General features: G+C 49.8%; 1 protein-coding gene and 1 long non-coding RNA gene across 3 annotated transcripts; both read left to right on the plus strand.

The window, feature by feature from the left end:
- The first annotated feature begins 291 nt into the window (after positions 1-291).
- Positions 292-1,242, plus strand: LOC146755526 (olfactory receptor 14C36-like). The gene has a single exon (XM_085525528.1). The coding sequence runs from the start codon at positions 292-294 to the stop codon at positions 1,240-1,242; it is 951 nt and encodes a 316-aa protein (XP_085381654.1).
- Positions 1,243-9,863: 8,621 nt separating this feature from the next.
- LOC146755527 (uncharacterized) lies at positions 9,864-10,728 on the plus strand. 2 transcript variants are annotated; one of them, XR_014938051.1, is made up of 2 exons: positions 9,864-10,565; positions 10,606-10,728. It is a non-coding gene; the product is annotated as an uncharacterized LOC146755527 (long non-coding RNA). The 2 variants fall into 2 exon arrangements; XR_014938052.1 differs by having other exon boundaries at positions 9,864-10,545.
- The last annotated feature ends 651 nt before the right edge of the window (positions 10,729-11,379 follow it).

The raw sequence follows: 11,379 nt of genomic DNA on the forward strand, positions 1-11,379 counted from the left end.
GGGTAAAGGGCTCTAAGAGCACTTGGGGTAAAGATATGAGACTTGAAACAGATGAAAATATCCAGGGAGAAGTGATAAGAAAATAAGAGGAAGGTTAGAGCTGCATATGCTGCTTCTGCTTAAGGAATGTTGAAATACATGAAATTAAATGCAAGTAATGGTGCTAAATGTACACTGTTGTAGGAGAATTAAAACATTTCATATTATAGCAGGAGGAGTGTCTCTGAGAATGGTCTGGACTTGTCATTATCTTCTGCACTCTGAGCAGGACTCCAAGCCCAACAACAGCAGATGCACAACGGCAGCTCCATCAGCGAGTTCCTCCTGCTGCCGTTGGCAGACACGCGGCAGCTGCAGCTCCTGCACTTCTGGCTCTTGCTGGGCATCTACCTGGCTGCCCTCCTGGGCAACGGCCTCATCAGCACAGCCGTAGCCTGCGACAGCCGCCTGCACATCCCCATGTACTTCTTCCTCCTCAACCTGGCCCTCCTCGACCTGGGCTGCATCTCCACCACTCTCCCCAAAGCCATGGCCAACGCCCTCTGGGACACCAGGGCCATCTCCTACACAGGATGTGCTGCACAGCTCTTTTTCTTTGTCTTCTTCATCTCAGCAGAGTTTTCCCTTCTCACCATCATGTCCTATGACCGCTACGTTGCCATCTGCAAGCCCCTGCACTACGGGACCCTCCTGGACAGCAGAGCTTGTGCCACCATGGCAGCAGCTGCCTGGGGCACTGGGGTTCTCAATTCCCTGCTGCACACTGCCAGTACGTTTTCACTGCCTCTCTGCCAAGGCAATGTTGTCAACCAGTTTTTCTGTGAAATCCCCAAGATCCTCAAACTCTCCTGCTCTGGCTCCTACCTCAGGGAAGTTGTGTTTATCATTTTTAGTGTCAGTTTAGGCTTTGGGTGCTTTGTTTTCATAGTTGTGTCCTACGTGCAGATCTTCCTTGCTGTGCTGAGGATGCCCTCTGAGCAGGGACGGCACAAAGCCTTCTCCACATGCCTTCCTCACCTGGCCGTGGTCACCCTGTTTGTCAGCACTGTCCTTTATGCCTACCTGAAGCCCCACTCCATCTCCTCTCCATCTATGGACCTGATGGTGGCAGTTCTGTACTCAGTGGTGCCTCCAGCATTGAACCCCCTCATCTACAGCATGAGGAACAAGGAGGTCAAGGATGCAGTGAGGAAAGTGATTATTAAATGTGTTTCACAAGCAGTGAACTGCACGTCTCTTTGAATTCATGACTTGCATTGAGCTTTTTACTGAATCAAACTCTCCTTTTTGTATGTTTTGTGCAATTTTATAAGTGTAATTTATTAAATCTTATTCATTTTTTTTTAATACTGTAGTGTTTTTCACTAAAACGTTAGGATTGAAATCAATTCCTTTTCAGCTTGCACCTTTGTAGCGTAGCCACACTGTACATTATGAACTAGCCTCTCCGTGAACCTTAACAAAATAAAGAACATGCAGTGACTCTGTCTGTCCTGCATCTTCTGAGACATTTCTGGAGCTGTTGGGGTCAGATGTTCTCAGAAACTTACAGTCCAGCAGGAAGCACACAGCTGTTCATCAGATTGTGCAGTGACTACAGCCTGCAGCAGCTTATGGACCATTCCTGGGCTCCTGGCTGACATCTGTGCTTTCAGGCTCACATCTGTCAGTGCCTCTGTGTTGTGGGTTTATGATTTCTGTTGTCTGTATTCCACATAGAACATCATACAGACCAGTGGAAGTTAAAGAGTTCATGTTCTCATTCCGTGTTACCACCATTTTCGGCATTTTGGGTTCCCATAGTCAGGGAGGAAGGGGGGGGATCATCCCCAGAGGACTTGGCGTTAAAAGGAAGCGGGGTGAGACTCCGGACTAGACCCCAGCTGCTCTCTGCCTGTGGCCTTCTCAGCTCCCCACAGAGAAAAGCACGTGCTGCTCTCGCACTATCATGGTTTGACTCCTACTTTGGGTACTCTTCTCTCTCTCATTTTGTTTGATTTTTCTGCTCTCCTGAAGGCTGGGATGATCATGGCTGGAAGGCAGAAGGTGAACTGGAGCCTGCAGGGACAAGAGAAATGGCAGGGAAGCTGTGAGGGAACACAGCAGTCAATGTGCCAGCCCAGCCCTCCCCAGCCCTTCTGCAGGGGGTGTCACAGCAGGCCCTGCACAGGAAGACAATGAGCAGCAACACTGATAACACTCTGGCTAATGTGGATTACAAATGCAGATGTTGCCCGCGGGGTCCCCAAGGGGAAACTGGGAGCTGCTGGGGCGGGGGGTGGGCAGGGGAGTGAAAATTCCCCCCTTGGAGACTTCACATTAAGACACTCAAAAGGAGGCATCGGGGAATTTAAAGCTACAATACAGTCCATGTATGTAGAGCTGCGGAGTGAGGTCATCTCATGTCTCCCGTGGCCCAGAGCAAGTAAAGCAGTCCCAGCTGCACTCTGAAACAGAGAGCCAACCGGGCAGCAGAGAATGCTAACTTCTACTCCCTTCCTCGCTGTCCCAGCTGCAACACCTTCCTGTGCCCCTCGGAGCCCAACCCGGGCTGCAACACGCCTGGGAACCGCTGCTCCCCTGGTTGCAGCCCGTCTGGCCCAGTAAACCTGCTGCACTGGGCAGGAGCTGGAGCCGGGACCAAGGTCCCGCTTGGGGTATGGCAGTGCCGGGCAGTGTACTTGGGGATGACCCTACGTACCTAGTGCAATACATTCCAAATAGCCACAGACATCAACTGACTGCCATACTTTTCTCACCAGACATCGATATAAATGGACTGCTTGGTGGTTCTGTGCTATGGCTGTCCTCTCGCCACAAGCTGCACATCTCTCCACTGAATGGTAGCACCACTCATGAGAAACGCTGTCTTGGAGAATCATGTAGCACTGGAAAAATGGACAGCTATCCAGGAGGGTACCTGTGCCATCATCATCAGTGATTGTTGTGAATACATTCCTGACATCTACAACATGGAATTCCTATGATGACACGGATGGAAACCCAAATTGTTCCAATCAGCCCACTAAGGACAAACAATCGGACCATGTCTCAGTTCTCCAGTAGTGGCTGTGGCTGCCCTGGTTCAGCCCAACCTACATTGCTCTCATTACATACATTGCTCTCATCTACATACCCCTCATTAGAGGTGCTGAGGTGCTGTAAGGCATGCCTGACTCAGAAAGGGCAGAGCTGTTCTGAGGAGCTTTGCAGTTTCCTACAGCTGTTGTGAAATATAAAAGGATGAAAATGAATTTAGTTGTGAGAAAGGAAAGCTATTGCTTGTGGGGGGCTTCAGGTAGGCATAAAGGACAGTGCTGAGAAACAAGGAGACCACAGCCAGATGAGGGAGGCACGTGGAGAAGGCTCTGTGCTGTCCCTGCTCAGAGGGACCACTGCCCAGGAGGTTACTGTTATAGATTCTCATGACAAAACCAGACAAAGTCCAGTGTGATACATAAAGGGAGAGCTTTATTTAATTAAGCAAGGCAGTAAAGTGAGCAAAACACCGTGCACCGGCACGGTCTGCCCGGCTCCCGAGCGACTGCAGTGCTCCGCGGCGGACGCTAGATGTCGCTGCCGGGACGGCTCGGCTAAGCCGGCGAGATCTTCCCGGTCGTGGTTAAGACCTCCTGCAGTGGGGCCTTCACGTTTGCTAGGCTCAGCTAAGGCTGCTGTGCTAGGAATGCCATTTGTAGGAAACGGAAAGCAAGCAAAGCCAGCAGCAGCTCGCCGCATGTGGGGTTCTCCAAAGGCTGCCTGACCCCCCCAGCAAGCTGGAAGGAGATGGGGAGCACAGTATGGATGAGTGCTGCTTCCTCCATCCCAGGGAGCAGGAGCCTGGTCTTCTGCGGGAGAGGTACAGCAGGGCCCTGCGGCTTCCAGGAACACACAGCTCTGAAGGATAACACGTGGGGAGGGAACAAGAAGCTGGGGGATGTGGGGATCCCCAGCAATTGGCTACCACAGCCCAGCCAAGAGCTGGGCTGATTTACTTTGCGAGTGTGTCCGATGAGTTCCAGCCCTGTGGCACTGGCCATGTGCCTCCTCCTGCCTTTTAGGCTCCCCCAAAAAGCATGCTCACCACTTTGCTTCTTGATCTCCCATCTCCAGACTCTCAAAAGCCCTGAGCGGGGTTTCCCCGAAAATAAAATGAAATAAAACCATGCAGGTTTTCCAGTTTTGCTGAAAAATCATTTTAAGTGCTGATCTCCCCCCCCCCCAAGGTTCTGTTGCATGCCACGTTGAGTTGTGCCCAGAGCAGAAAACTCTGTTTTTCCCTCCCTTCTCTCCCGCTTTCCCACTTTCCCTCTGCTCTGGGGAAATAGCTCATGTTGCAGACATGAGAAGTCTGCACAGAGAAGAAGAATGACACACACAGTATCACAGTATCACAGTCTCGTGCAGGTTGGAAGGGACCTTAGAGATAATCGAGTCCAACCCCCGGGATTCGAGCCCCTGTGTAGCAGAGCGGCACTTCTACCACTTGTGCCACAGGGGGATTTGAACCTGGCCCTCCGGTGTTGCAACGTGGCATTCCTACCACGTCATGGTTGGAGAGGGAAATACGTCACGGAAGTGACACACTCTCTCTCTCTCTCACTGCCTGGCAGCAGGTGTGGGAGTGCTTCCACGCTGTGTTGACTTCAGTTTCAAAGTAGGCTTCTTGGTCTTTGGAAACCTCTCTCTCTTTTATTTTACTTGATTTATTAGCCTCAATTTCAGTTAGATTGTATTATACTGTGTTATCTTGCATTCTGATATCATAGTAAAGTAAGTTTTCCTCCTTAGATAATTGCCACTGCTCTGTTTTATTTCCTTGAGCCCAGCTCCCATTTCCCTACTCCTTATCCCTTTTCCCATCACATTTTTGGGGGCCAGGGGCCCACAGGCCTACTGCACCCCTGTCATGGACATAGGTTGATCTAGATCTCTGTGACAAACTGAAACATGCTGGGACCGCTCCCATGACTGGAGTACTGAGATAGATAGCTATTGTAAGGACAGACAAGGAAGGAAGGGTGGTGGTGTGGCCCTTTATACCATTTGATGTTGAATGAGTTTGGGGTTGGGAATGATGAAGTCAAGTGTGTGTGGGTAAGGATTAGGGGGAAGGCCTGTAGGGGTGACATCTTGCTGGGGGTCTGTTGTAGACCACCTAATCAGGATGAAGAGATGGATGAGGCCCCCTACCAGGGTGGTGCCCTGCTAGACCTGCTCTTCACTAACAGTGAAGGACTGGTAGGAGATGTGAAGGTTGGGGATTGTCTTGGGCAGAGCAACCATGAAATAGTAGAATTCCCTATTCTTGGAGATGTCAGAAGGGTGACTAGCAAAACTACAATCCTGAACTTCGAGAGGGCAGACTTTAACCTATCCAGGACACTTGTAGCACGGGTCCCATGGGAGTCACTCCTTAGGGGTAAAAGGGTCCAGGAAGCCTGGATACTCCTCAGGATGGAAATCTTAAAGTCACAAGAACAGGCTGTCCCTGAATGCTGTAAGGTGAGCTGTAGGGGAAGAAGATGGGGGTGGATGAACAGGGAACTGTTGTTGAGACTCTGGAAGAAAAGGGGTGGATGAACAGGGAACTGTTGTTGAGACTCTGGAAGAAAAAGTCTGTGTCCTCTGGAAGGAGGGACAGTCTACTTGGGGAGATCACAAGGAAGTTGCTAAGGTATGCAGGGAAGAAGTTAGGAAGTCAAAAGCCCAACCTGAACTTCGATTGGCCACTGCAGTAAAGGAGAATAAGAAATCCTTTTACAGATATGTAAAAGATGTACAGATATTACTATGTAATAGTAAGAGGAGAACCAGGGAAGATGTCCATCCTTTAGTTGATGCAGTGGGGAATGTGACTACTGAGGATAAGGAGAAGGCTGAGGTCCTCAACACCTTCTTCACATCTGCCTTTAATAGGCAGATCAGTTATCCTCAAGGCACTTTATACCCTGATCTGGAAGTCTGGGATGGAACACAAAATACACCCCCAGTGATTCAGGTGAACAGTTAGAGCCCCGCCTCCATCTGGACTGTCACAAGTCCATGGAACCAGGTGGGCTCCACCCTTGGGTACTGGGGGAGCTGGCAGGGGTGATTGCTGAGCTACTCTCTGCCATCTACCAGCATTCCTGGTTATCTGGATAAGTCTCAGAGCATTGGAGGCTTGCTGATGTGACTCCCATCTACAAGAAGGGCCGTAAGGAGGATCCAGGGAACTACAGGCCTGTCAGCTGAACCTGGTACCGGGGAAAGTTACGGAACATATAATCTTGGGTGAGATCATACGGCTTCTGTGTGGCATCTAGAGGATCAAGCAAAGCAAGCATGGGTTTGAGAAAGGCATGTTGTGCTTGACCAACCTCATTTCCTTCTATGACTGGATGACCAGACTGGTCCATGAGGGAAAGGCTGTTGATGAAGTCTACCTAGACTTCAGCAAAGCCTTTGGCACTGTCTCTCACAGTATTCTCCCAGGGGAACTGGCTGCCAGTGGCCTGGACAGGTATACCCTTCTTTGGGTAAGGAACTGGCTAGAGGGTCATGCCCAGCAGGTAGCGGTTAATGGAGTTAAGTTCAGCTAGTGACCCATTACAAGTGGTGTCCCCCGGGGGTTAGGTACTGGGGCCCATCTTGTTTAATATCTTTATTGATGACCTAGATGAGGGGATTTAGTGTACCCTCAGTAAGTTTGCAGATGACACCAAGTTGGAGGTGGTGTCGATCTGCTGAGGGTAGGGAGGCCCTTCAGAGGAATCTGGATAGGCTGGATCGCTGGGCTGAGGTGAATGGGATGAGGTGCAACAAGACTAAATGCTAAGTCCTGCATTTTGGCCACAATAACCCCATGCAGCACTATCAGCTTGGGGTTGAGTGGCTGGATGACTGTGAAGAGGAAAGGGACCTGGGGGTGTTGCTTGATGCTCAGCTGAACATGAGCCAGCAATGTGCCCAGGTGGCCAAGAAGGCCAACAGCATCCTGGCCTGTATAAGAAATAGTATGGCCAGCAGGAGCAGAGAGGTGATCATCCCTCTGTACTCAGCTCTGGTGTGGCTGCATCTTGAGTACTGTGTTCAGTTTTGCTCTCCTCACTACAAGAAAGACATTGAGGCCCTGGAATGTGTCCAGAGAAGGGCAACAAAACTTGTGAGGGTTTGGAGCACAAGTCTTATGAGAAGCAGCTCAGGGTGCTGGGATTGTTTAGCCTGGAGAAGAGGAGGCTCAGGGGAGACCTCATTGCACTTTACAACTTCCTGAAGGGAGGTTGTGATGAGGAGGGACTTGACCTCTTCTGCCAGGCAACAAACAGGACCCGAGGAAATGGCCACAAGTTGTATCAGATGAGGTTTAGACTGGACATACGAAGGAATTTTTTTTTCTCAGAGAGTGGTCAGGCACTGGAATGGCTGCCCAGGGAGGTGGTGGAGTCACCATCCCTGGCAGTGTTCAAGAAGCGTCTGGGTAGGGAGCTAGGAGATATGGGTTAGTGGTTTTCTGTAGGTATGGTAAAGGGAGGATGGTTGAACTAGATTCCCTTGTAGGTCCTTTCCAACCTTGTGATTCTATGATTCTGTGATATATACTGCCACACTTCAAAAAGTTTACTGTGAAAGTTTTGGGGTTTTTTAGTTAACATAAATCACAGATGGTTTCAGTGATGGACATTTGAGCTCAAAAGAGAATTCCTCAATTGCCACTTTTTTTCTCAGGGTGTTTAGCTATGTCCCATGTGAAGTCGTCTTTGCTGGAAGGCAGAAGGGAGGGGCTGCAAAATGGGGCCGATGGCTCTTGGTGGATGACTAAAACTTCTGTTGGATGATAATATGTCCATGAGAACAAGTGCTGAATTTCTCTTGTTCCTTTAATCTGTAATTGCCCACATTTCATTTTCTTCTTCTTCTTTTTTTTTTTTTTTTGCTTCCTATTTTCTAAGCCTCATATTTCCTCTTGGGGAATTATCTGCTATGTCCTCTTTGCTGCAAGGAAGCATGACACAAATCACTGCAGAAACCAGAAATAATTACTCTGAAGTCAAACACAAATCACAAATTCCATTCAGCTTTTGGCCACCTGTATTCCAAGGCAAACTATTTAATAATATTAGTTTGCCCCCCCTGGGAGATTACTCGAGATGATTTTAATGAGGTCTCAGTAGATGTGGTTAAAAAGTTGGTGCCTGACAAATGACAGTGATGCAACTCAGCGCCTGAGTTTAAGCTTGTTTAAATTGTCTCCACTGTGCATTATTAGAGTCTCAAGGTTTCTCTCCTTGAAGTTAGCAGCTCTCCAGTTAGGCACCCAGGCTTGACTATGGCTCTAATGTAGGGGACAGCAAGAGACTGCCCCAAAGGAAATATGGCCTATGAGAACCGGAAAGATATCTACAGTGCTTTAGTTAGATCCCAAGAAAAGTGAAGGTACTCTTGTCTAATCAGTGCAATTTGTAAATCATGGGTCAAGCAGAGCTAGCTGCATGTTGGTGGCTGGTTCTAATGCTGTTTAGAGTGGGCTGGTTTCAAACAGCTTCTAACTCTCCCAGTCTCAGAAATGGTTCTTAGTGAAAATAAGGCCAATTGAGAGCACACCTGGTCCTCCCCCCAGCTGCCCTGGGGCTCCCGTTCTGCAGAACTCTCATGGCCATTCCTTCTTCCCAGACCCTGTATGGTCATTGTTGGAGAGAGTGACACTGAACATGAATAAGATGCACACTAATGATTTTCGGCTGTACTACAGATAAGCAGCAGCTTAGGTGTATGGGAGATCCACCACACACATATCTCCAGGTTGCTCTGAGGTGAGGAAAACTACTTGGGAAATTGGAATTTGACTTGAGTCTGAATAATGCCTTCTCTCCAGGCAACATATGATGTGCAGGCATTTGGACTTAAGACCTCATCCTTTTTCCTGAACAATATTTCAGCGTTGCTGCAATGACTGCACATGTACCGAACATTTCAGTCTCTGGTGTATGCAGAGGCAAGAAGTCTAGCCTTATAAACACACAATTCACTAGGCCTTGGTACGCATGTGGTTAATAAAACTGATTAAAATATTTGCATGACACAACACAGCTGAGAAAGCATTTGGTTACTGATGACATTCACAAGAGTTTAAAGGCTATGTTTGCACGTGGTAGATGGGAGTGGTGTGTGTGTAGCTCATTATGACCTTGGGACTTAGTGGTACCTTATCTGCAAACCTGGATATTTGCAGTCTTATGGGAACAACATGGCAAGTAAGCTTTGCTTCTGCTGGTGGGTGAGGCTTTCTCATCCTCTGGCTAAAAGTAGCTAGTAGGGTCTTCCTTTGATTGACTTGGTAGAGGTCCACAACTTGCAGCCTAAGGCGTCAGCAAACTTAGACACTGGTGCTGAGCAAGTCACATTAAGTTCTGTGTAAGTATTATTCAATATAATGCTTTTGTAAGCTTTGATTTGTAGCTCACTTTGAATGCTAAACAACTGAAGTCCTATTGGGCTATAGGCAAATACACTTGGGGAATGTACTTCATCAATTGTGGAGGCTGAGTTATTAGCACTGGGTTGTTAAGAGCAGGCCTGGGAGTTGGCATACCAGTAAGCAAACAGCCCCCACACAGAGTGGAGGCCCAATCATGATTCTACAGACTTGCAGGATGTCTGTCACTTGTTCTTGGGACTGCTGTTAGTTTACATGGGCCTTATGGCTGTGGTGATGAGTTAGCTACATAGAAATTTTGGCCCTAGTACAGGCAGAGCTGATGGCAGGAGTCAATGCCCAGCCAGGTGTGCCCGACCCAGCCCCGCTGGGCAGGGGTAACAAGGTAACCCACGGGGCCATTGGCTTAGGCTGCAGCTATCTTACACTGCTGGAGGTTGTTCCAGCCTTGTCTCTGTGCCTCTGCTGGATCCAGAGCTCAAGATGGACGAGCAGAACCTCTGTGGGAGTTGTGTTTTAATCCAGCAGCTGCTTGAGCAACATATGCTCATCTGCTCACTCCCCACTCTTCCTAGTGATCACTGATCAAGAGAGGGTGTCACTGGTCATCAGGGGGCTTCATTGGTCATCAGGAGATTTGAGGTGTCCATGGGAGGGGGTGAGCAGACCTTGTTCTGGGAGATGGGGCACCGACGCAAGAGGACTAAAGCAGACCCAAAGGAGGGACAAGTGGCTCCAGAAAGACTGGGGGTAAAAGGAGGGTGATGTAGTCACGCTGTGTCCATGGATCAAAGTGTAACGAGTTTGGGAGGAATTGTATGGAGGAGCTGAGAGAGAGCAGAGGGAGGGTACTGGGGCTGCTTGGCAGCATGAGGATCTTCATCCTTTAGGACTTTGAGGCAGATGATGAGAGAGGGTGGCGAAGCCCACAGGGGTGCAGGACATGGTGCGCATGGCATGGAGCTGGGGAAGCTTCCCAGCACTTTGAGGTGACCACTGCCAGGCAGAGACAGATCCAAGCAGTCCATGCTGAGCATGAGAACAAGGACACAGACATACAGAGTGTAGCTTTGCTGAGGGATTTATTGATCATCAGAGGGTGTCATTGATCATCAGGGTCTTCACTGGTCATCAGAGGGCAACTCTGGTCATCAGAGGTCTTCAGAGGGCAACACTGGTCATCAGAGGTCATCAGAGGGCAGCAATGGTCATCAGAGGATGTCAGAGGGCATCACTGGAAAGGAGAAGCCTTGTCCCTGCAGGGTTTGTCCCCAAGGACTTAGGGCAGGAGAAGGACTGGCAGCAGCCAAGAGATCCAGCGCAGGATGTGGGTCCCATGGGGACAGAAGCCATAGCCCCTGTCTCAGCTGCATGGTGACTCTGGGCCATCCATAGGGCACCCTGAGCCTGCCCCCTCCAGATCTGTTCCTCTGCACATCGCTGTAGACTGCAAGGGAAGGGCTGGAGGTGAGAGTGCCCAGGTCCCCCTGGAACAGGTCAGGGACAGTCCCCTCCATACCATCAATTCCCAGCACCTGATGCCCAGTCCTCAGGGCTCCAGATACAGCCAGGGTTCCCTAAGTCCCCTGTGGGGTTGTAAGCATCCCTGTGCTGCTCACCTAGACATGTAAATCCAGGGCCACACGTCTCACGCGCGGGGGATTCTCCTCTGTCCTGCTGAGCACATCCTGGGGAAAAAGGGGTCGTTAGGGACACACAGAGGGTATGGGGAGAATGGAACACACTGGGAGCAATAAGACACAGTGGGACACCCTGAAGGTGCAGGGACCCATTGTGGGCACAAGAACAGCATGGCCAAGGCACGGTCCTGTAGCCAGCTCAGCCCCAACTGCCCCCCATTGCCTCCTCCCCCTGACCATTGCCCTCCCACATCTGGAGGGAGCCCAACAGAGGCTTTGGGGCGGCAGGAGTGTCTCCAAGTCTCAGGGGAACTGAGAACA

Source organism: Coturnix japonica, chromosome 32 (genome assembly GCF_054131305.1).
Source record: "Coturnix japonica strain WE chromosome 32, WE-NBRP24, whole genome shotgun sequence".
Lineage (NCBI taxonomy): Eukaryota > Metazoa > Chordata > Aves > Galliformes > Phasianidae > Coturnix > Coturnix japonica.

Excerpts from the sequence above, each read along its gene's own strand:
- LOC146755526 (XM_085525528.1), top strand. The coding sequence starts at position 292 with ATGCACAACGGCAGCTCCATCAGCGAGTTCCTCCTGCTGCCGTTGGCA.